We start from the raw sequence: 24,335 nt of genomic DNA, 5'->3' as shown, positions 1-24,335 counted from the left end.
ATCTACCACCACCATGGCCAGCAGAGTCTTTATTGGTGAGACACAGAACAGAGCCATGGGTCAGTCCTGGCTCTGAGGCACTTTGCCCTTGAGCAACAAAGGCAGAATCAGTCTCCGTGGTGCAGCATTCCCTGCCAAAACCGCATCCGGGATATTTAAATTGAACCACTACAACCTGGGATTGCCGTGGTGGAGCCAGACAGGCTGGAGAGGGAGCCTCTCTGGAGCTGGCAGGGCTGTAGCATCTGGATCAGCATCAGGAAGACAGAGCTCCAAGAAGGGATTGTGTGGGGTGGAAAGGACCAGACGAGCCCTATAGGAATGTGGACTGTCTTTCCCTTAGCTCTTGTTGGCCTTGGGCTTTATATTTCTCCCAAAGTAGGACAGATAGCCTGCTCTCCTGAGCCCCAGGGATCTTACAGTGGTTTGATGTTCCCCTCGCCAAACAGAGTTTGAGTGTTGGTGGAGCTACCCCACTTTTCCTGGGGCTGCCTGAAAGGACAAGGGGGCCTGGATGGGACAGCTGGTTCTCTTCATCCCTGACACAGACAGATCAAGTCCTGGTGCCTCTGCTCTGCTCTGTTCTGCATACTCAGGCTGTGATTTCAGGTAAGTTCCTGCACAAACTCTGGGCAAAGGGTCAGATTCCCCTTTCAAAGCCTGACCACAATTGGGAGATAGTTCAGCCAGTGTTCTCCAGCCACAGAGGACCCTTGGGGTGGCTTTTCAGGGGAGTAAAGCATCTTGGGGCTGTGTACACCCCTCTCATCTCCTCTGGTTTCCACTGTTGTTGATGGAAGGCTGCCAAGAGAGTCAAAGTCCTTGCCAGAGATGGCTGGGGCCATGCCTCTACTTGAAGTTCCCATAGGTTTCAAATGAATTCAAGTAACTGAGGGCTAGCTCGTAGCAGAGCCCATACTGCTCCTGTGGACAAAAGGATGCATGTGAGAACCTGGTACACCAACACCTGCAGTAGAAGGCCAGCCTTTGTTGCCAACAGCTTCCTGAGCATGCCAGGTGCAGGTACAGCCCACTCTCCTCCCAGTTAGAGCCCTCCTTCCTCCACTGTAGCTGAGGACTGGGCTACCCCAGTGCCAGAGCCAGCTGGATTCAGGAGGAGAGCCAGCATCCATGGTGTGAAGTGTTTCCTGCTCACTTCCATCTGGGCTGCTCACCCTATGACGGCCTCTATCACCCAGATGGGGTGGTGGGGTGGGTATGTCCCAGCAGCAGAAAACAGGGTTTTCAGTGGCCTCATCTGTCCCTGATGGCCCCAGGATGATCTGAGCACAGAGGTGCTAGGGCGGCTGCTGGGACAGTGCAGGCGTTGGCTCTGCTGGTGCTGCCATCCTGGCTGGGTTTGAAGTCACCACCTACCACATCTTTAATCAGCTGCCTCCGCCGCTTCTTCAGCATCCTCACAGCTTGGGATACATCCACCAGCCCCTCGCTTTGGATCTGCTCACACAGGAAACTAGCAGCACAGAAGATCCCACTCCGGCTGGCACCATCCCTGCAGAGTAGAGCAAGAGGAGAGTCACTGGCTCTGGTATCACCTGGCAGGGCTGAGCCTCAGGGGTGTTCCATTAGACACACAGGCTCTCAGGATGACCTTGTCCACAGATCCTGCACCCAGCCAGCCTCCACAGGAAAGCCTTCCTCCCTGAACACAGCTGAATTCATGTCCGTATGTCCACACAAGAAGAAGCGGTGACCCAAGTTCATCGACGCAGCCTGGGCTGAGCCAGGTCTGTGCCACGGCTGCTCCTTGGGGAGACATCACTCACCAGCAGGTGACGAGGATATGCCCGTCTTGGCTCTGTCGATGGTATGTCTCCACCTTCCCTAGCAGGCTGATGATGGTGGCAGGGTGTGGGGGAAGACGCTGCTGCATGGGCCAGTCCTTCAGTTGCCAGAACCGGACTTCCAGTGCAGATTTCTTGGGCTAGTGGGGAAGACAGACTGTGTGTTGGGCAGAGAAGAAACCCATTGGCTTAATGGAGAGAAGAGAGGGACGGTGTGTATCAGTCCTGGCTCAGTCATGCACACTGAATCAAAGGAGCAGCTCCACAGTGCGATGGCTCAGTCCCAGACTTTGCCCTTCCCTGTTGAGTGCTCTGAGACCGACAGACGGACAGAGCACAAGTTAAGAGCTGAGCCCTAGGTGCAGTTCAGACTAATGCCAGCCCAGCGCCTAGATACCTGTAATAGCTGTCCCCGACCACGAACCACCACTGAGATGCATGAATTCTATCCATGTCTGTTGTCCTCCAAGTTAGAAGGGTACAGAAATGTACCTCTGCCTTGTACCTCTGCCTTCAGCCTCACCTTCTTGGGACTAACCTGTCCCCCAAGGTGAAAGGCCCTGCTCTGGCCAGTGCCCTTCCAGGACACCATCCCATCCCTCTGATCATCGTGGCCTCTGCCTCAGCTGTGACTTTGACCCCAAATCAAAGCCTGTTGGTGCTGGATCCCGGCTGGTCCTCCCATCTCTTGCAAAGGGTGTTCTCAAAGGACTTTACCATTTCTGTGCAAAGAGCCCACCTGCTGCCTGTTGATGAGGGCAAGTGTCCAGGATGTGAAGCCAACTCCGGGCTCCTCTGAGATCAGGTGGACGTGGAAACGGCCATAGGCAGCTTCGCCCTGGGTGGGCCAGAACTCCACGTATGTCTGGGGGGGGGGGGTGGGAAAACACATGTGTGATCACACTCAGCCCCAACCTGCACGCGTGGCAGAGCTCAGCATCTCGCATGGGTGTGCCCACACCAGCCCCTCGCCCATAGGCTGCAGCATGCATGTGGGTGCTCTGCCTGCCGTTTGCTGGGGACCAACCTGAGGTGCTGCAGTCAGAAAAGTGATGTTCCTGCAGAGAGGACACTTGGGCAGGGGTAAGGAAAACCTGGGGGATGCTCCCTTGCTGTGAAACTAGGGACACCCCACTGCTATTATGCCATGGTGCTGGGTCTGTCTGTCCTCAGGGGTCTCCCAGGTGGAGCCCACAAGCTTGCAGTGGGCTCTTACAGCAAGCTGGACTCTTGTGAGAAGAGCTGTGTGGGGTTAAAGGCAGAAAGCACACTGCCTGACCCTATGGGGAGCTGGGAGAGAAGAGGGCTACGCGTGGGCTGCTGACCTTGTCCAGCTCCTGGAGCTGGTTCAGCACAACCACCGATGTGCAGGTGTAATCCCAGACCAGAGACCAAAAATCCACCAGCGTAGTGGGGAACGGCAGCTGGGTGATGATGAGTCTGTCCTCCTTGGTGTACGTCTGCAAAACACAATGCGGTGTTGAGGGAGGAAAAGGTCACAAAATCCACAACCTGAGAGCCCTTCCGACAGTGGGGACAGCTCTGCAGGTCCAGGGAAGAGCCCAAGGAGATGCAGGACACCCCAGCCCTGCTCAGAGCAGGCTTGCACCCCGCTGCCGCCTCAGCTCATCACACCCGAGCTTTGCTTCCAGAAGGAAAAGACTAGGAGCAGCATCCTGCTGCTCTGCCTGTGCAGGCTGGGCTTAGGCTGCTCACAGGGGCCATCTCCTGGCAGCAGTGTCCCAGCCACTGGGAAGTAGTCACTGTGAAGAAGCTCCAGGGCTGGGACACCACAAAACGGGGTGGTCCACCTCTGCCTTGAGCGATGGTACCCGGGGTGGGTGTCTGCTACTCTCAGCACCTCCCACCCTCGGCTGGGACGGGAGCCTTACGTCGGCAAACACAGCGTTGATGTAACCCGGTGAGCCGTCCATGTTCAGTGAGGACATGAGGATGGGCCGGCAGGAATCAGCTGTGGAGGCAAGGTGCAGAGAGAGACATGGTGAGCCATCCTTTCTTGGCACAGAGGCATGGAGCTTTCCTTGCAAGAGGTGGGGTCGGCGTGGCACCCTGCAGCATGGGCTGGAGAGGGGCTTGGATAAACAGGTACCACCAGCACCATGGCCATGACAGCTCAGGGCTGCCTGATATGGGATGTCCAAAACCCTATGGGCAGAGGCACAGAGATGCAGCAGGTCCAACTTTGTCATTGGTCCCTGGTGCCTCATCTGGGCTCTTCCACTGGGAAAGATTAGACCCAGGGACATGTTTACCGCAGATTATACCCCATAAAAGTATGCTTCCAGCAAGCCCACAAGGAAGCAGGGATGGGATCTTGCTCTCATGGAGGGACTAACCTAATCTATATTTATTACCAATCAGAAAATGACAATTGGACCTTGGACAGAACCTGGCAGGAACATGGTGCTGGAGAGGGAAACAGCGGGGCAGCATCATCCCCCCACACTGATCTAAGGTGCTGGGTCACAGAGCAAGGGGCTGCCCATCCCAGCCAGTGGTACCTGGCAGGATCCCTGGCTTGCGGTTCTTGGGCTGGTTGCTGCGTTTCTCTGCTTCTCTGCATGGCAGCAGCTGGAACAACTCGGAAAAATTCTGCAGGGCCTGTAGGGATGATTCAGCCAAGCAAGTCCTGCCTGTCAGCATCTCCCCTTCCTCAGCCACCCCATAGAAATGCCCTCCACATATGGGGAGGGTAGAAGCAGCAGGGAGGCACCACAGGCCAGCCCCCCCAACACCAGACCCAGTGCACCAAATCCTGGTGTTACCTTGAACTCCTTCTCAAGGATGTTGTTGTGCCTTGAGGTCTCAGCTTCTCGAAGGCAGCGGACATGGCTGGCGATGCTCTCCACTGGGACCCCGGTGCTGCCGCAGAACAAGCCTTCGAGCAGCACCTCGTACAGGAAGGTGTACTGCTCCTGCATGAGGACACAGGTCAGCTGCACGGTCTGGAGCAGCTCCCTGAGGAGCCCTAGGACTCCAGACCACCAGTTCACTGGCATTGACCTGTGTCAGGAATGAGCCAGGTCCATCCTGCACCTTCCTGCTGTGGGGCCCTGAGAGGAGACATCTCTCAGTGCAGGCAGTCCTGCTCTGAGAAACAGCCAGCAACAACCCAGACAAGACCATCTTCCTGTGGTTTAATAGTCCCTCTCAGACCAGAACCCTGCTCTGGGGAAGGGAATCCAGAAAACCAGTGAACTAGTTAGTCCTCCTACAAGCAGCTGGATGGTCCCGCCCAACTTAGTTTCCTTCAAAGGGTCCCAGCACTGAACAAACCATGGGGACGTAGTCCCCAGGCCAGGGCTGCTGCCAAGAAGATTCCATGAGGGCAAACATCCTGAAAGCCTGAAGGACATGTGGACTCTTGTTCATGCTCCTTGCCTACAAGACAGTCCTTCTCATATCAGGATGACTGGTGCATATGCATGCTGCTGGCACCTCAAAAGGGTCTCAGGGGAACATGGATCCTGACTAGGTTTGGACACAGCATTGAAAACAAGATCCTGCAGTCTCCATCACCTGGCAGCTCCAGTCCCTGTGGCTAGACCATGAATGGCACGGCCAGTGTGGATTTGCACGCCGCACCCCTGAGAAGGGTGGGAAGCAGGTCTGCAGCCTGACAGTGTGCAGGGACCAGGTAACTCTCCTCACCTTGGTCTGCACCATGCTGACCCGCTGCTCCCGCAGCCTCTGCACACACTGAAACACATCCACCTTCCCCTCGGCCTTCCCCATCTTCAGGAGGAAGTCTAGGGCAATGAAGGTACCTGTGCGCCCGATCCCTGCACTGGGGACACAGAAAATTGGGGGGGTCAGTGCTGCCCTGGCCAGTCTTGCTCCTCCACCCAAGTGCTCCCAGCCCAGTACCTGCAGTGCACCAGTACGGGTCCAGTTGGCACTTCCAACCTCCTCTTGTTCACCACCTCCACTAAGCAGAGGAGCTGAGCAGAGTTTCTTGGGACCCCATGGTCTGGCCACAGCTGGTAGTGAAACTGCTCCACCACTCTTGGGAGATCACAGCCTGCCTGCAAAGAGGGAGACACGGCTGGAAGCAGGGAGCAGGAACCAACCTGGAAACTTACCTGAAATAATTGCATCCCAACAAGTAGGGAGCAGTGGAGACAACCACTTCAGGGGGAGCACCGGCACAGAGTGTTCCCCCCCAGCACCCTCACTGCAATGAGTGCTCCACTGCAGCTCATCAGACAGCAAAAGGCAAATTCACCCAGCACACAGCCACACAGTTCTCTGTGTTCTTTGCTTCCCCATGCTATGAACAGTGAACTCAGAGCAGTAAATGCAGCTTGTGTTTCAGACGAAAAATAAATAAAAATCACAGTTTAGTGTTTCCATAGTCATTGAAAAGCCCTGGCTTCCCCAGATAAGGTATTTCCTAAGTTGTTTATTTTCAACAAAAGTGAATGTAGTCACTTTTGTTACCTGTTTTTCCTGTAGTTTTCCCTAAATATCACAGTCATTTGACCTGAACTAATGAACTGCTATGTACTACCATCAGGTGCTCTTGGAGCCTTACCTTTCAGCTAGACTTTGCTCTGGACAAGACAAGAAAAGACAAGAAAATACATAACTGCAATGTCTTTACATTGTATCTGTTTTCCCCTCCTTGCAGCTCCTTCAGTTCCTGCTTATTATCTGAGGTATAACTTCATCAGAGAAATGTCATTTTGTAAGTTTTCTTAAACCATAAACTATCTGTTCAGGTTTAGGAGCTGGAAGTGACCACGGATCTTCAGCGTGGACCCTCTGCAGATTGGCCCGGGTGGTAGGCAGGCACATAATCTTGGATGTACACAGATGCCATTTTATTCCCTTTAATTTCTTTTATAGCCTTTGTCATCACCTCATCCAAGCCCTTAAGGATGCATGATTTGCCCATGTACATCATCAGTCCAGACTCAGCTGGGGTGACCGCTGGAGCTGACCCACTGCCTTTTCCTGGCACAGACACCTGGGGCCGATGCCCTGGCATGACACCTAGTGATAGCATCACTGACCGACCAGCGCTGGAGACCAGGCAGCACTCCCTACAGCACCTCTTGGCCGACAGATTCCATGAGCTGCTGAAACTCAAAAGCATTCTGCATCTCCGTCTTAGCTACGCACCAGGCTTACCTTCTGCAGGCAGAAGATGCGTGTGACAAGGCCCGTGGTGGTCCTGGTGTTGTTGAGTGTCACAGTGAAGTCCCCGTAGACCTGCTCCTGCTCTGGCCAGTACTGCTCACACTTGGTCTGTCAACAGCAGCAAGACGGCTAAGCACTAGCACACTCATGGGGAGAGTGTTGCAAGCCAGCAGTGCGTGGAGCTGCTCCCTACCCTCACTGACAGCTGCACTGGGAGCAAAGCAAAGCAAAGCAGGCAAGGAAACCTGGGGTCTGGGGAGGCCCAAGCTGAGCACAGGCTGAGATGGTTTCTCTACCTTGTTTTGCTCCACTAAGCCTGTCAGCATCACAATGACCGAGGTCTTCTCCTGCCAGACCATCTGCCAGAAATCCAGCACCGTCCCAGGCAAGGGGCCTTGGGGAGGAAGAGGAGAGCCCTGTGCCAGTGTCCAAGCCATGGGGGCGTAGCTGCTCCCAGGCACAACACGGACATCCCCAGCCCACGAGCACCCCTGGGCTTCCCTCTGCCCTGGGACTAATACTGCACAGCCTGGGCGCAGCAGCACCTGGCAAGGGGTGCTGGGCACCTTGGCTTCATCACCCGTGTTGGAAACTGGGACAAGGAAGAGGGAGCACATGTAAGCCCAGGATATGTCAGGTATTCACTGCTGCTTCAGGGGCTTCCCCATCTAGACCCTCCAGATGACCGTGAGCTGCCCCTGCATTTAGGGTCCTATTTCCTGAAGAGAATTGCTGCAGCTCTGCAAGGAGCCTGAGACCTCCTCACCGCATGCTGCACAAAGCAGACTAACCCATCCCACCATTGCACCCTTGGAAGGAGCCTGTGTCTGAGTGCATTGAGTGCAGGCATGTCAGGCATTTGCAGGTTTGTCCCTGCCACACCAGCTGCTGAAGGGAACAAACCAGTCTTGTGGGTGGAAGGACCATGTCTTCAGCCTGGGCAGTGCAGGGACCAGCTTCAGCTGACTACTGCCAAACTGAGGTCTTCCATGCCCTGCAGCAGCTGTAACCACCATCCAGGACAGAGGTCCAAGAGAAACAGGTCCTTGGGCTGGGCCATTAACAGATCCTAGGCTGCTATCCCAGTTCCCCACTCCCCAAAGTGCTCAGGCACCTCCTGAGGATTAGGGCTGGGAGCTCTCACCTTGAGCTGCAATGAAGAAGCGTGGACTGTGGTAGCTCTGTGGAGGGGAGATTCAAACAGCTCCAATCACATGGGTTAAATGTTTAACAGGGAATGTTATATAGGACCCATCCCCATAGGCACCAGAGCTCAGAGCCCTCAGCACACCATGTCCCACAGCACCAAGAGTGGGTACCCAGGGGCTACATCTCAGCTCCTGTCCCCTCACACAGGTCCCCTTTTATTAGAGATGAGAACTGCACACAAACCCAGAGTACTTTGGGCAGCTCGGGGAAGACTCAAGGAAAGTGACATGCCAAGATCTGCTGGTATGTGAGGGCAGCAAGTGCCAGATCTCGGGGCCACCCAATTGAGCAGGACTGTCCTCACCCAGCACATCCAGGCACCTCTCCTACCCTACCCAGGCACCTCTACCCTGCTTAGGGCAGCAATTCCTCACTACCTACATCCACGTAGCTGGCATTGATGTAGTCATTCCCTGTGCCAGAGGGCTGCAGCACCACACGGCAGTGGTCATCTGAAACAGAAGGGAAGTGAAAGTCAGTAGACTGTCTCTTTGGGGCAGCAATTAAATAACTGTTTAAGGAGGGGGATGTAATTTAGGAAAGTCTGGAACCGTCTGCTCCCTCCTCAGCAGCACTCCAGGCCTCAGAACATTTTCAGAGGTAGGGAACAGCTAATGAGATGAAGGGTGACATGGCACAGCAGGAAATGCAACATGATTTTGGGGAAGACTATTAATAGAATGGTCAAATATCCACACCACCTTGGGCCCAGAGGAGCTTTAAGTTTTGATAGAAATTGGGTCGCTCCCTCCACTTTCCCACAAATAGCCACCTCTGGATAGGACAGGGCAGTGTTCAGCAATAACTAACAGTGGAAACAGGAATGCAACGATGAATGATTAACCTTGCAGGGAGATTTGAGGAGAAGAACAAGGATTCTTCAACTGGACAGAAAACAGTGGGGACAACATGATGATTTTGGACTATCCCTCTGGGTTGCAGTGGCCACAGAGGATGAGACGAGGAGCTCAGCATTGTTGACAAGCTGGATGGGCACCTACACCAGTCCAGCACCCTGTACTGCCCACCCACCTCCAAATGCCTGTGCCAACCCCTGGAGATCTCTGCTTACATGGGATGATGCTCTTGTAGCGGTTCTTGCTCTGATTACACAGTTCCTTCCCAGCATCGCAGGGATGCAACAAAGCGAGGGACAGTTGCTGCAGAGGAAGAAGACAAGCCCACTCCACATTGGCAAGTGTTCTGGGCCTGGCCATGGCCAACTGCATCACACACCCAAGGAAAGGGTGAAGGGCTGGGTGGATAGTGCAATCAGGTGAGAAAGCAGAGCTAAACCAGACCTGGTACTCTCCCAGACGCCCAGCGCCATGCCCATCAACTGACTCATCCTCTGTCTGCTCTGCCTCTATTTCTGCCCTCTTAAACCTCTTCAGAGCCTCCAGCAGTTCCTCCACCGGGATTTGTGTGTTCAGCTTGCACACACCTATGGAGACAATGAGGCCAGGAGTTTAGCATGCACCTGATGGCTGGACCTGGAGCTCTGCAGCTGGGACTGACCTGGCATTGTGGTGGTCAGGACACCACCAAACCCTAGATTGTCCCTCCCCACACAGGTCCCTTTCTCCTGGGAGGTGTCCCTTTCCCAGTGTCAGCCAGCTCTTCTCTTCTTGTTCCTGTAAGGACCTTACAGAGCCTGTAAGCACCATGCCTGTACTTTTAACAGACAGCCTGTCCAGACCAGGCATGCAGAGCCTCTGCTCATACTGCACCTCCTTGACATCTTCGCAGGGGGATAGTGCTGTTGTTCTCCGACGTTTTTGAACTGTTGTACTTTCGCCTGCAAAACAGCAAGTCAGGCTCATAGACCAGAAGAAGAGAGGCAGAGGAGAGGCTGTTGCCCATGTAACAGCCCTGCCTCACACCTTGCTTTACCTCAGGGTCCACTTGGACACTCCCTGGCAGAGCAAAGTGCTGGATGCCTCACAGAGAGCAGGAGAGATGAGGGACATACTGACCTGAAGATCACGAAGAGCAGCAAGATTGCCAGTGCAAGGAGTACAACGACCAGTGCTATTGTCATAATCACAGGCATCCTGCCCAGTGGAGGCACCGGCTCCTGCCCTGCAACCAGCACAGGGCAGGCTCAGGCTCCTGCACAGCCTGAGCCAGGCATTGGGAGATCCCATAGGAGCGGAGTGTGAAAAGCAGCTTCCCCCATCTCTCACCACAGGCTTTTCTTTGGAGAACAGCTAAGCCGTTGTAGGAGTAGGTGCTTGTTTGGTGTGATACCCTCCACTATGGGCCCTGTCTCCCTGACTGCCCCAGGCATGGCCCAAGTTTGGTGAGATGTTTGCATTTCTGGGGTTCAACATATAAGAGGGGAGCACTAGAACTAAGGTGCACTAGGCAATGATGGCAGGGATGATGCACAGTGTCCAGCTGCCATTGGTACCACACCTGCCCAGGTGCCCTGAGATTGCCCAAACCCTATTACACCATAGGTAGCCACAAGATCCAGAGAACTTCCACAAAGATGAAAGCATGACAATAAGACCCTACCACTCCTGCACTTGGCCAGCTCGTCTCCATGGGAAGAGGCCGGGATGGGAGGAGGGGACATGCGGGAGAGAGGCATGGGCACAGGGAGCAAGGAGCCCACTTACCAAGAGAGAAGCTGTAGCAGACGCAGGTGAACTTCTCTGCCTGTTGGAGGGGACAGGAGGGAGAGGTCAGGGCGCTCCTGCCCCGCTGCCCACCCTGGGGGCAAAGGTCTCCCACCCACGGCCACCAAACGCCCCGGCTGTGGCCGAGGACCCCGGGGACACTGCCCTGCCAGGGCCCCCAGGCTCTCAGCGCAGGGGCCAGGAGCAGAGCCCGTGCGGCACCACCGCTCGCCGTAGAGCCCGCCGAGGGTCCCGGCCCCCTCCGGCAGCAGCAGACCCGCAGAGCAGGAGCCCCCCACGACGGGTACCTGCCGCGAGCGGCAGACGAGGCGGAGAAGGGCCGTGTAGTCCGAGCCCGGGCGGAGGGCAGCGTTGTGGTAGCCCTGCCCGCGGGTCCCCTCGCCCAGCACGAAGTCCGTGGGGGCGGTGAGGTTGAGCACGGCGGCCACGTAGGCGCCGGGCTGCTGGCTGGCGTTGAGGGGCTGCGGGTCCCCCAGGCAGGCGCCTTCCACCGCTGTGCCGTCGAGCGTCGCAGCCACGATCAGCCGGTGCTCCCTGAAAGGCAGGGCGGTGGGAGGGCCGGGGGCGGTGGGAGGGCCGGGGGCCACGGGGCTGGGGGCGACGGGGCCGGGGAGAGCGGCGTGGAGGCGGCTGCAGGCCAGCGCTGCCGGCGAGGAAGCCCGTCACCGCGGGGCTGGCCGGGGCTGCGCTCACCTCGCTGCCTCGGCGGGACAGGCGATGGGGCGCAGGGGAAGCACGGCTGTTCCTCGGGAGAGGGAGATGTCACGGACGCCGCGGCAGCCGGCGCCGAGAGGGCGCGGGGTGTCTGGGGGGGAAGAGCCGGGGGATGAGCGGCGGTGGGCGACGCGGCGGGAGCAGCGCCAGGAGCAGGGGCAGCCCCGGGCTGCGCAGCACAGCTCCTCCGTGCCCGGGCTCCGCGGGGCTGGCGGCGAGCCCGCGGGGCTGGGCACGGAGAGCTGCCACAGCCGGGGTGCGCGTCGTGGGCGCCCCGCCGGGGCCGGGACACAGCCAGCCTCACCCGAGCTGTTGCTCCGAAACTCCCCCAGCGAGGCAGGCCCGGCTCCGGCGGCCGTCAGTCCCTGCACCGCCACCACGTAGCTGCTGCCGGGGCCGTGCCGGGGCAGAGGGTGCTCAGTGACGGAGCTGTTCAGCCGCAGCCGCTCCATCTCCAGGAAGACGCCGTCCTGCACACTCCGGGCCGTGACGTTCAGCTGGGGACGGGGCACAGAGCCGGAGGGCAGCAGCTCCCCCCTGCCCTCTGGGAACCCACCCGCAGCACCCCCGGGCAGAGCAAAGCTCCCCTGCAAGCCGCCCCTCCTCTGCGCCTGCCCCTCTCCCGGAAGGCTCCTGGAGAGCAACCAGCAGCGGCCGTGGTCCCGTGTGTGGACCTCAAGGCAGCGAAGCAGAGGAGAGGAGGAATTTGGAGCCAACACCTGAGCCGTCAGAGCGGCTGCCTCTGTGAGCAAAGGACCAGGCCTCTGTCGAGAGCTGAGGGCAAGAGGGAGGCCGCTTGTTCGAAGAGCTGTACGCATGTGTAAAGAGCCCGAGATCGCTGGTATCGTTTTGCAACACTACGGGCACTGTGATGACATCCCCCACAGGAGGGTCCCTAATCATTTCTTTCTTCCCACAGGTCATCACAGCTTTCCCTTCCCCACTCTCCCCAGGCTGCCTGCACAGAACTCCAGGCAGGGAAGTGTCTGGCAAGGTGGGGGGGACCATGGACAGCCCGTGGTCCCCTGGTACCTGGTATCCGATGATTTCTCCTTTGCAGGGGGGCAGAGCCTTCCACCTGAGGGACCCCGTGGTGGAATCCAGCCACAGCCTCTCCGGTTTGTCCGGCACTGGAAGCACAGGAGGACGGGGTCACATGTGGTGTCGGCAAAGAGGGGCTGAGCCCAGAGCAGAGCACAGGCAGCTCCTGGCCCAGGGAACAGGCCACAGAGGGACCCCCCAAGCAGGATTTGTCCCCCACAAAGGCTGCCTGTGCTGCAGCAGCAGCGATGGTGTGGTGGGGACGGGGAGGGTGAAGAGGGGACGTGCTGTGCTCCAGGGTCCTGCACGTCCCCTTCCTTCCCCAGAGCCTCACAGGCTCCAAACACCCCTGATCCCAGCACCATCACCGCAGGGAGCAGATGCTTGGGCTGAGCTGCCAGCAAAGGGCACCTTTGCATTTCATGTAGACGCACCCGTTTCCTTTGTCCTGAGGAACCGTTTGTACAGGATTGTGCTGGGGGGCAGTGAGACAGTGACACTGTAGTCAGTGAAAGGCTGCAGAGAGGGGCAGGTGAATGTTCCCTCCTGGCCACGTAGCATCTCCTCTCCCTTCACCTCCTCAGCCTCACAGGGAGGGGAGGAAGGCCTTGCCAGACGGCACATGGCCTGCATGTGCTGGCAGGCGTCAGGGAGCCTGCAGGTCCAGTTCAGTTTGATGCTGGTGCTGGAGATCTCCAAGGACTCAGGGACAACCTGGAGGACCTCTGTGAAGGAAACATTGCAAGAGAGTCACTTCCTTCCCTTTCCCTCCCAGCCTCGCAAGGGTGCTGCAGTCAGACAGCCCTGCTCGCCACCCATGTGGGTGGGAGGGAAAGTGAGAGGCTGAAACTGGTCACTCCAGCTCTCTGGCAGGGGAACAGGAGGAGTTTGGCATCATGGTGTACTCAGAAGCTGGATGTGACCTTTTGGGAGCATTCCCCCAGCGTGACAACTGACTCCATTCATTCAAACATCAGGACATGGTGTGGGCAACAAAAGGAAGTGCAGGACAGTGTGTTCTCATCCAGGCTACATCACAGCTCACAAGAAGCAACAAAGGGGTCCTTCTGCCCTCACACCATCTGAGGTGTGTGCTTGCAGTCAACCTTTGGTGCCATGGAAGAGCACAATGGGACACATTTCATCCTGGTCCTGCAGAAGCTACATCCATGGTTGTCAAACCTGACAGCACTGGCCCCAGGGAATAACCATGACCTTTGCATACTGAGTCTCACCTAGATAGATTCCCAGCATTCTGCCCCTGCAAAGGACCATCCTGCTCCTGATATCTCCCTTACCGATGCACTCCACGTTAGACTGAATGAGGATCCAGTCACCTCTGATGACCCTTCCAAGCCAAACTTCTCTGTATACAGGTTCCCCGTGACTGAAGGGCTGGACTTCCCTTACACATTTGACATGGGTGAAGTACGGCTGGAAACCATCGATGCAACTCAGCGTCACTTCCTCATTCTTCTTGTAACTCTCCTGGTCTGGTGCCAGCCGGAGTCTTGGGTCCCACCAGGGCCTTTGGCACATTCCTGGAAGAGCTGAAAGTGGGTGTTAATTGGGCTGGGAGGTGATGAACTAGGTCAGGGGTGGGTTGTGGGATATCAACAATCATTCAGTTTGGGGAACAGCAGGGCAGTCAGGAGAGCTCCTGATGACTCCCTTACCAGTGCACTCCATGGTGGATGGAATGTGGATCCAGTCACCGCTGCTGTCCCTTCCAAGCCAAACTCCATATGGATGTTTTCCATACCTGCTGGTCTGGACTTCACTCGAACATTTGATTTCGGTGAAGGATGGCTGGAAACCCTCAGGACAGCTCAGTGCCACTTTCTCATTCTTCTTGTAACTCTCCTGGTCTGGTGCCAGCTGGAGTCTTGGGTCCCACCAGGGCCTTTGGCACATTCCTGGAAGAGCTGAAAGTGGGTGTTAATTGGGCTGGGAGGTGATGAACTAGGTCAGGGGTGGGTTGTGGGATATCAACAATCATTCAGTTTGGGGAACAGCAGGGCAGTCAGGAGAGCTCCTGATGACTCCCTTACCAGTGCACTCCATGGTGGATGGAATGTGGATCCAGTCACCGCTGCTGTCTCTTCCAAGCCAAACTCCATATGGATGTTTTCCATACCTGCTGGTCTGGACTTCACTCGAACATTTGATTTCGGTGAAGGATGGCTGGAAACCCTCAGGACAGCTCAGTGCCACTTTCTCATTCTTCTTGTAACTCTCCTGGTCTGGTGCCAGCTGGAGACTTGAGTCCAGCTGGGGCCTTTGGCACATTACTGGCAGAAGTGAAAGTGGGTGTTAGTTGGGTGGGAGGTGATGAGGTGAGGCATTGTTAGGTGGTAGGAGGATAAAACCCAGCAATCCATCCAGCCCCTGAAGGGAGAGGAAAGGTGACATGTCCATCTGCCAGGACATTATCTGTAGGCAAGAAGTGTTTGGAGGGGCCTCTCCTTGTGCACCCAAAGTGTGAAGAGTCATTCGTCCATGAACTTCCCCCATCCACCCACTTCTGTCTTCCTAGCCATCTCCCACAGCCTGAAACAGGGAAGTTCCAATGTCTCTCCTTGCCCCCCTCCCCTGAGCAATGGGCTGCCCACGCACGTCCATCCCCACACTCAGCGCAGCTCTGTCCCTGCCTGGGGCAGCCCCACATCCCCATCACGTGAGGGAAGGCATCAACCCCCACAGCCTCCAGCCCTGATGCCAAGGTCTGACCCAGCTCCAGGCACTCAGGGCTTCCTTCAGTCCCCTCCACTCCAGCTCCTGGGGCTGCAGGAGATGTCCCCAGTATCCCTCACCTGCACAGGCAGGCAGGGGGAGAAGCAGACCTGTGCACTCCCAGGGTGACAGGTAGATGCACACCAAGGATCATGGCACCTCCATGGGCTCCTCAGCGCTGGCCCCGGTTCCTGCCCCAGGCCCTGGTACCCATCTGCAAGGGCCCCACGCTTGGCCTGCTCAGGAAACACTGCAGGAGCTGCCAGCTCGTCTGGCTGTCACTGTCTTGTCTCTTGCCTCCTTCTTGGGCTGTCCTCTTCAACAATTTGCACAGGCAACACAGCACCAAAGCACCATGGTGTGTCTGCAGCTTAGCTGGGCAATGTCATGACTGGCTGTTGAAGGTGAAGGTGAAGAGAGACACGGGAGAGGTGCTGCTGTCTCACTTACCAATGCACTCTACAGCCTTTTCAATGCGCATCCAGGTGCTGGTGCTGCTCCTGCCCCACCAGGTAACCCTATAGACTGGTCTTCCAAAATGCACTTGCAGAAATTCTCTTGCACACATGACACTGGGGAAGGATGGTTTGAGGTTTGTACGGCAGGTCAGTGTCAGTTCTTCGTTCATTTGGTAATAATTTTTGTTTGATGGAAATCGAAGTTTTTCATCCCACCGGGGTTTTGAGCACTTTTCTGTCAGGGAGAAAGTGTGAGAGTCCTTCTCATGGACAGAAGATGCTGAAGCAGGATGGGGTCCGAGGCTTTGCCATGACTGTGGTGTCATCATTTGACACCATGAGGAAACCCAATGGCCCCCAAGTGTGGGAAGGAAGTGTGTGCCTGGGCAAGGTAGTGATATAGGACACTGGGAAAGAGGTGAACTGAGCGGGAGGATCTGGCCTCCTCCAACTTCCCCCTTGGCCTACAGCTGAGGAATAGACTGTGAGCAGATGCAGGAACAGTGAGAAAACCTGTTCCACACTGAAGGCTTCTGTCCCTCCCAATCTTGGACACTGCTCCCAACTGGGGCCCATCTCTTAGCTGTGGCATTTAATGGATATGGCAGGATGTGCAGGGTCCCTCCTTGGGGAGTAGCAGGGGACACCTATGGATTCCCCAACTTACCTGTGCTGCACTGCAGGTCCTTTGTCACCCCATGCCACGTTCCCTGAATATCCTTCACCTCCCAAGTATCCCTCCAAGCTGGAAATGTCCCTTTTGCACATCTGATTACAGCAAGGGGAGGATGGTGCTCCCTAAAGCAGCTTACTGTGATCTCTTCATGAAGACCATAAAACCCCTGCTTAGGGGTAAAGTGGAGCATTGCGTCCAACTGGGGCTGCCGGCATGTCTCTGCACAGAGGAGAAGGATGTAAGTAGGATGGGAAGGGGCCTGCTGTGGGGTCTATTGTCCTGATTTTGACACTGCCCAGATCCTTTGGTTACTACATCCAATTCCAAAACCCTCTCTTGCAACCTAGAGCAGAGTTAAGGGTGGCAACAGGCCACCTCAAGAGCAATCCCATCCATTCCTACAGACGTGTAAGGCTTCCCCGCTCAGGCTTTATTTGGGTAAGGCTGACCAGGGACTGGGCTCCTCCCAAGCATTCACACAGCTGCCCTCACTCCCACTACCTCAGCCATATGCCCAGTCACTGAAGGCATGGGGCTTACAGTAGCTCCCGGTGCCGGGACCCTTGTTCCTGCCTTTGAACCCCTCCCCAGGAGCACAGATCCCGGCAGCTGCCCACAGCAAGGTGCTGAGATAAAAGATGCCCTGGCACTGCCAGGACAGGGCAGGAAAGCCAAAGCATCCAGGTCCCCAGTGCCTGGCCTGTCACCCAGGTGGGGCTGAAGCACGACCATGTCACAGAGGGTCTGCCACCAGCTCAGAACCCCGGGTCAGGGTGATGCGGGGCGGTGCTTACCCTTGCAGGTGGCAGTCCCGTCCCACAACGTCTGGGTCCCGCTGGAAATGCATCTGATCTGGGGGACCGATGGCACATAGTCGCCAGCACAGCTCAGCTGCACCGAGTCGTTCACGGCATAGCTGCTCTGCTGCGGGGTAAGCTGCAGCTTGGGGTCCCAGTCGGAGGGAGCTTTACATCTTCCTGTGTGCAAAGGACATGAGGGAGAGCCCTGAGGATCGCCGGGCTCCGGCAGCGTCCTCATCCGGAGGGGTGCTGGTCCCCCTCCCTGCAGAGGGGTGGCAGGGGTGAGCACCTCGCAGGATGAGACCCCAGACCCCAGGTGCATTAACGCCCCTTGCACCCTCAGGCACGGCGCGGGAGGGTTAGGGTTACCCTAACCCTAACCCTAACCCCTAACCCTAACCCCTAACCCTAACCCTAACCCTAACCCTGGCCCTCCTGCCCACCCACGGCTGCGGGGGGATCCCAGCCAGCAGGATCCAGCAGCCGGGTGGGTGCTGCTCTCTCCTGCACTCCCTCCCCCAAAGACAAGGGGCTGGGGCAGTGCACCAGAACCAGTGAGCCTCTGCTGGCACCACTCCCCTGTATTTCTGTCATCCTGCTGGGCACTACCCGCTCACACCCATGTGAACACTTATTTGCAGCAAAAAGCCCACTCTAGTTGCCAAATGGATTTTGCTCTGCAGGTTACACTTGTTATTTTGTCCCGTCCATCCCTTGCCCACAGTACCCACTGACTCCTAGGACTGCTTATGTCCTGTCCCATATCCCTCCCACCCTCACCCAGGAGGGGCTACACCCCCACATCTGGGTTGGCAGAAAGGACTCAACAGGGACTGCAGGTATGTATTTAACCAGCTGCATGTTTGGTTGCATTTTGCAACATATTGATCAGGCAACTGAAGGAAGTAAATCTTCATGTTCGTTTTTCATTGGTTTCTAGGCAGGAGTGCTTCTGACTCTCCGCATGGCATTAATTTGGGTCTCTACCCTCTGACCAGATACCAGTTTTCATGTAATAAGACATATATCTCTCTGTGAGCTCTCTTCATCCAGAAAATTCAGCTGTAAGTACCCAAACATTGTCCGAAGTTACCGGGTGCAGCCAGGCTGGCACAGTGACTTTGCAGTGCCTCCCAACACACCCAAATGGCGTTTAGGGTTCACCATGAAACCATTATTGTTCCGCACTCCTCGTGCAGCAGGCCAGCAGACCACAACAGCTGCATCATCTCATCCGGAATAAATCCCCTGCCAAATAAATGGAATAAAATACCACCAGACTGGCTAATTGAGCAGCAATTATTTCAGGCAGGTGAGAGCTACTCATGAAGGCATTTCCTGTGTTTCATTTTGCATTTCAGGGCCCAAAATTTTGCCTGTACAAAGTTTATTCATCCATGAGGATCCTTCCAGATTAGAGTCACAGCAGAAACGTGAATAGTCGTTCCTTGAAAAGAGGTTTGCGGGGCCTGACCTCAAGCAAGAAGCAGTTTGAGGGAATGAAACCACTCCAGTGGAGACAGTCATAGGAGCTGAGGGGCTGTGAGTGCTCACAGGCACGGCTGGCCTCCCCCAGACTGCTCCAGCATTGACCTTCGGTGGAAAGGGGGCTCTTTGCTTTTCTAAGTGCTTCCATACCTCCTGGTAGCTGTTACAGTCCCCACAGTGACACAAAACCCACCAGCAGCACACAGCTTGGTAACCTGCTGGGCAGGAAATGAGGAGGAAAATAGAAATTCTCCTCCGTGTGCAACCTTCTGACACAGGTGCAGATTTTGAGATAGCTGGGACAGCGTCTTCCTACAAACATCAATGGCTCTGCTGGCAGGGGTGGTTGCAGCTGTATGCCAGAACTCTGGCTTGCTCCCAGCCCGCCCTGAGCCTCGCACCAAAACTTTTAGTGCCCTTCATGTAGCAACGCATTTGCTGCAGATACAACCATGAATGAAAAAAAATTAAGGTTTTTGTCCTTGTGTGGTGCTTTCCTACAGAGGCCAGGGATAACGCTACATTTAAAAAGGCCACATCTCATGGCTGCTGCTTTAGAGGTATAATACAGTGCACAGCTATTGTAGTACAAAGGAGAATTAGTCTTTGTTTAAAGTTTGGTTTTGTTTTTTTTTTTTTTGCTAAAAGGTGAAGCTTCTGCACACTGCAACTAGGTGTATTCAGCACTATACTAATTATTGTTGACAGTCACTTAGGATTGATTCAGCCTTTCCTTTAGTTATGGGCGGTTCAGTAAAGCCCATGTAACAGGCTGGGCAAGGACCACTCGGGGCAGAGCCTGAGGTCTGGGTGGGAGAGATCAGCAAAGGCAGGCAGAGGCAACAGCTCATCCCCATCCTCAGAGGAGCCAGAGCCTTGAAAGCGCTGCTGTAGGGGAGTTCACCAGCCTCAGAAATTTGCCTGTGAATTAACGCTGTACGACAGAGGGACGTGTGTGACAAAATGAGCTTGCTTGCCTTGCAAAGGGGTAGTAGTGTACGGCAGTGAGACAGCCTGGGAAGCTGCCAGAGCCCATTGGCCTCCGGGATGCAGAGCATCCTGCCAGCAGCGCTCGTGCCGTCCCTCCGGGCTCGGCCTCCCACCCGCAGCCCTGCTGCTGCCGAGGGGCCAAAGGCATGCAGGGTGTCGCAGCACCGGCACCATCTGCGTTCAGGCATCTGCCGCCACTCAGAGCCCTTCCTGGTGGAATTTCTGACGACTGCTCGAGGGTAAAAGCCTAGAAGTCTCTGCTTCCTCACAGAAAGGGGAAGAGAAGACACTTTCAGTCCACATCTGTTTTTGTCTCAGGAACATTACTGAATACAATCCAATTCAACCTCACTTATAGCCTAGCCCAAGCCTAGCAGGCATGTGTTTACCACTTGAGACTCACTGGCAGAAACTAACCTACGGCTGCTGTGCGCAGTCGAGCTGAGCAGGCTCGGGGGGACACGCTGTCCTCGCCCTCTTTCTTACACTCCTTCCACAATCACTCCATAGCATTTGCCACGGGAAGAGAGCTCCTTGGAGCCAAAGAGCCTTTGCTCTAACACAGGGTGGCTGTTTGCGTGCTTTAGTGGTGGCCAGGGGAAGCTGTGTGGCACACATGAGGAGGAAGGTATGGGATCTCTGCCAGGCTGGAGATCACCACTTGTGAGAAGCAGATGGATGCACATGCCTGTGCCTGGCGGGACGGGGCACTGCCGGAGAAGGGAGGGTGCTCAGAGAGGGGAAAGAAACGCTCAGCTTCTAGATTTGTAGGGACTAACAGCATCCGGGAGAATAAAGAAACAGTCATCAGACACTGTTTTTCACCCTAAACCGTGGTATGCAGACAGCCGCCCACAGGCCCTCCACCCCCAACGATAGAGAGAGGCTGAGGAGACAAGCAAAATTTCAGCATGGAAAATATGGTGTAGATGTGACCAAACAGGCACCTCTTGTAACGTACAATATGTGCTCTGCAAAATGGAAAATGCTGAATGCCTGAGCAGGAGTGATAAAAAAAAGTTAGTCTATTTGCCTCATGTATTCATATAGATATTAACCATTACATTTTTTTCGGTTGATGATATTAAAGGAATACCCTCCTTGTTAATATTGTTTAATACTTACAAACATAGAAAGCATTTTACAGAAATATCTGGACTGCCTGTCCCTGCTGCAAAGAGTCTGGTGGGCAAAACAAAGCTCCAGCATGCCCCAGAAGCAGATGTTGGGGAGGATTAGGAAAAAGGAGGAAAAGCTATGCTGGTAATTCAGGTCAGGCTCCTGGGTTCAGCCCTTTGCTTACCAGCAATAGATGTACTTTCTTACATTATACTGTCCCATACATGAAGAATAAAAGACAAAGTGAAATCTAAGGAGCAGCAGGCAAAGTTCAACCCTTTTCCCATGGCAGCTCAGCAGCTAACAGAGGCAACAGTAAAACGCAATGGAGTCTTGCTGTGTTTGATGCCATGAGCACGCTAAGAGCTAAAAAAAGCAACCACTGTTTCCACCAGCGGAGAGTGGTATTGCAAGCCACTGAGAGGACATGCACAGGTCTTGAATTGTCTCTGTACTCATCGCTAGCAACCAAAGCTGCTGAGTGAGTCTGTAAGAGCGGTGGGCAATGTGAGGGTGGGGAATGGGCAGAGGTGGCTCAGGGCTGCTCTGCTTGGGAGCGGTGCCAGGGAAAGGGGGTGGCAAAGCAGGTCACTGAACCAGGCACCGTGGGAAGAGCAGGGAAGTGGTGGCACGTTAGTTAGCCTGAATCTGTACTCTGGTAATGGGAAGTGGAAGCATGGTGGAGCACACACCTCACAGCCCCAAGGGCAACCAGCCCCAAGGTGCTCCTCTGAAGCATCTCAGCATTTCTGCTCCCCACAGGATTTACTCTAGGCACTGTTAGAAATTTGAGTCCTGCTGACGCAAAACCTTTCAGACTAAGTGCAGCTTATTTTATCAAGCACCCTCCCACACACTGGGCATTGCAGCTAAGCTCCTAGTTAGGGGCTTTTTGTCAGCTGCTACTAAATAATTGCGTAATGTCAAGCAAGGCTGATGAGGAAGGGGCCGGGGCCATCCTGGATCACAGACCCTGCCTCTGCAGTGAAAACATCCCCTAGAAGCTTTTCCGCCTGCCTCCCAGGTGCACTGGGACTGTAAAGGGATGAGGCTTTCATACAGGTGTGGCAACTCCAGGCGGGAGAAAAACCCTGTAAGAACAGCACAGAGACACAATAAGGTGACAAAAGCACAATGAGACAATGCACCCTGCTCAGCGCACAGTGCCCCCGTGACGGGATGAGCAGAGCAGCAGTGCTGTGCTGGCTCACGCTTGTACCACACACACCAACCACATCCTCTGCCCGCAGCTGCTCTGCTCTCCCCCGGGCTCCCAGCGGCGTGTGCCCTCACCTGGGACACGGCTCTGCCAACTGGCCCCATTCCCTTGGAAAGTGCTGGGTGCCGTGGCCCATGGCCTTTTCCCAAAATTACTGTTATGCCCGCGGCTTTTCTGGCACCAGTACTGCCAGTGCTCAATGCTGGGGGCAGTGGGGTGGGCACAGGGCAAGGGGAAGAAGCTGGCTCGGTGATTTGGGTGTGCAGGAGCCCTGCTGAATGGGGATAGCCCCATGCTGCCCAGCACCTTGGTCCCCACAGTGTGGGGAGACTTTGTGGGTGCCTGGAAGTGGAGAGCAACGTGCAGTGGGGGCAGCTTGTCCACTGTCTCCACTGGGCTGTCTCCCCACTCTGATTGTACCCAGGGTCATGGGATATGCTCAGGGATCCCCTGGGAAGGGGGATCCTTCAGTCATGTCCTGTCCCCATGTCCCCCCATCTCTGTCCAACAGCTTTACCCTGCCCCTCTGCCACTGTCTGCCCCACAGAGGCTCATTCCACCCTAATGAGAATGAGAGGGACTCTCCCGTCCCATCCTGGTCATCCTCCTTGTCCTGTCCCTCAGTGAGAGAAGGCTCCCTTTCCATCAGGTGTGCACCTCGCCCCAGGTCCTGGGATGGGATGAGCCCACGTGCTGGGGATGCAGGCAGGGGCTGCCCACACTGCTGGGTGCGGCTGCCAAATGTTTTTTTTGGTTCCTCTTTTCACAAACACCAAGGTGCAAACTCAGCAATACCATCTGTGCCGCAGGCAGCCCCAGTCTCCTCCAGGAACGGCTGGGTGGCCGAGACGTGCAGCGTGCGCCGAGAGCCTGCTGGCCACCGGGTCCCCTCTGTGCCCCACTGCCCATGGCACGGCCAGGTCCTGACCTTAGAGTGCACCCCACAAACAAGCTGGAGAGCCACACAACGCTTGGGCAGGGTTGTGTGGGCAGCTTCAGTGAGGGATCTGGGCAAGGGGTAACCACTTCTGGGCAGGAGGTTTAGCCTTCAGCCTCCTCTGTCTCAGGTTTAGCCCTTGAATTTTGAGTGACATTGTGCTGTGGAATGCTCCCTGCAACCACAGGGACACATTTCCCCTGGGAACAGGCGCATGGCCCCTATTGTGCAGTACAGACCCTGCCATCACATCAGCAGCTAAAGATCCTGGTCCCATTCCCAGGCCTCTATCATAGCCAGGGTACTTTATTAGCAGTTTTCTCTAACCTGCATCAGCTCAGACACATCCCCACAGTGGATCAGGACAACATGAATAGATGCTAGTTTAATGATTTTTATCACCTAGCTCTGGCAAGATTGGTTTAGAGAACTACTCCAATTCAGACAGATGCAGAACAAGGCAGGGTCACAACCCCTGCACTCAGACCCCGGACAGTGCAGCCTCCTGAGAGGTCAGATAACATGTGAGCCTGCAGATACCCCCTGACTGACCCTACTGGGATGAACGTGTACAGCCTGCATAGGAAGAGCCCAGCAGAGCCCTGAGGTTAACCTGGCCTTCCAGCACCAAGGAAGCCTGTTAAAGATCAATCCCAGCACGTCATAATAACTCCTGCCCTCCCCGCCAGGTCTCCTGGACACAGAGAGGCTCAGCTCGCAGCTCTCCAGGTCTTTGGTGGGCACCAGCACCCACCTCCACCGCAGCGAGGACATGGCGTCTGCACAGCGTACAAGGAGAGACGTCCACATCGTGCTCCCAGGGGCATTCCCCACTCCGTGGAGGAGCATTACGGCCCCTGCAGAGGCCTTTCCAGCACATCGAGGTTTACTGCCCTCCATCCCCAAACAGAGCTTCACCCCACTATAACCTGACTGATGCCTGAGTATCCTGGGCCTTGGTATGGATATCAGCTCCAGTCCTCGCTGATACAGCTACTGCATCCTGCATGCAGTAAAGGTACACAGCAACCTTGCATCAGGAGAGCAGCGAAACCTTCTCTTGCGGGAAGAGGAGCGATCACCTCTTACCTGTTTCCTCGGATTCTCTGGAGTCAGTGTCAGTGTCAGTGTCAGTATCTTCCTGGTTCTGTGCTGCCAGCAGAGGTGTGAGGAGCAGGAGAAAAGTCCATCGCAGGGCCATGTTTGCGTATGCTCCCAGGGCAGGACTGAGGTCTCAGCCCCACTGGCTGCCTCAGCACACCCGTCTTGATTGCAAGAGGTGCACGCACAGAAAGGAAACAGCCACACAGAGAAATCACATATGGTGCAAGAGGCTTC

General features: G+C 55.7%; 1 protein-coding gene across 1 annotated transcript; it reads right to left on the bottom strand.

Annotated features, from left to right (window-relative positions):
- Nucleotides 1-14: 14 nt before the first annotated feature.
- LOC104365190 (receptor-type tyrosine-protein phosphatase kappa) lies at nucleotides 15-24,272 on the bottom strand. The gene is made up of 31 exons (XM_042804876.1): nucleotides 24,087-24,272; nucleotides 17,239-17,421; nucleotides 16,436-16,663; nucleotides 15,761-16,003; nucleotides 14,629-14,868; nucleotides 14,254-14,502; nucleotides 13,876-14,127; nucleotides 13,012-13,302; nucleotides 12,569-12,666; nucleotides 11,841-12,033; nucleotides 11,516-11,627; nucleotides 11,110-11,356; nucleotides 10,802-10,841; nucleotides 10,154-10,259; nucleotides 9,908-9,975; nucleotides 9,479-9,621; nucleotides 9,250-9,337; nucleotides 8,559-8,629; nucleotides 8,113-8,149; nucleotides 7,265-7,362; nucleotides 6,960-7,076; nucleotides 5,694-5,851; nucleotides 5,478-5,613; nucleotides 4,592-4,741; nucleotides 4,328-4,427; nucleotides 3,698-3,777; nucleotides 3,131-3,265; nucleotides 2,545-2,670; nucleotides 1,788-1,945; nucleotides 1,378-1,513; nucleotides 15-924 (listed from the first exon to the last, which is right to left on the bottom strand). The coding sequence occupies exons 1-31, from the start codon at nucleotides 24,196-24,198 to the stop codon at nucleotides 850-852; spliced, it is 4,470 nt and encodes a 1,489-aa protein (XP_042660810.1). The 5' UTR covers nucleotides 24,199-24,272; the 3' UTR covers nucleotides 15-849.
- Between the last annotated feature and the right edge of the window lie 63 nt (nucleotides 24,273-24,335).

The sequence above is a fragment of the Tyto alba genome, unplaced genomic scaffold (assembly GCF_018691265.1).
Source record: "Tyto alba isolate M040663 unplaced genomic scaffold, T.alba_DEE_v4.0 Super-Scaffold_42, whole genome shotgun sequence".
Lineage (NCBI taxonomy): Eukaryota > Metazoa > Chordata > Aves > Strigiformes > Tytonidae > Tyto > Tyto alba.
The sequence above is the reverse complement of the archived record's forward strand: the minus strand, read 5'-3'. Positions and strand labels throughout refer to the sequence as shown.

Bases quoted from the DNA above. Each gene is read 5' to 3' on its own strand.
- LOC104365190 (XM_042804876.1), bottom strand. From the start codon at position 24,198: ATGGCCCTGCGATGGACTTTTCTCCTGCTCCTCACACCTCTGCTGGCA. The intron at 14,128-14,253 runs GTAAGGGAGTCA...ACCCACTTTCAG, and splicing joins ATCCACCATGGAGTGCACTG to CTCTTCCAGGAATGTGCCAA. The intron at 4,742-5,477 runs GTGAGGAGAGTT...GTCCTCATGCAG, and splicing joins TCAGCATGGTGCAGACCAAG to GAGCAGTACACCTTCCTGTA.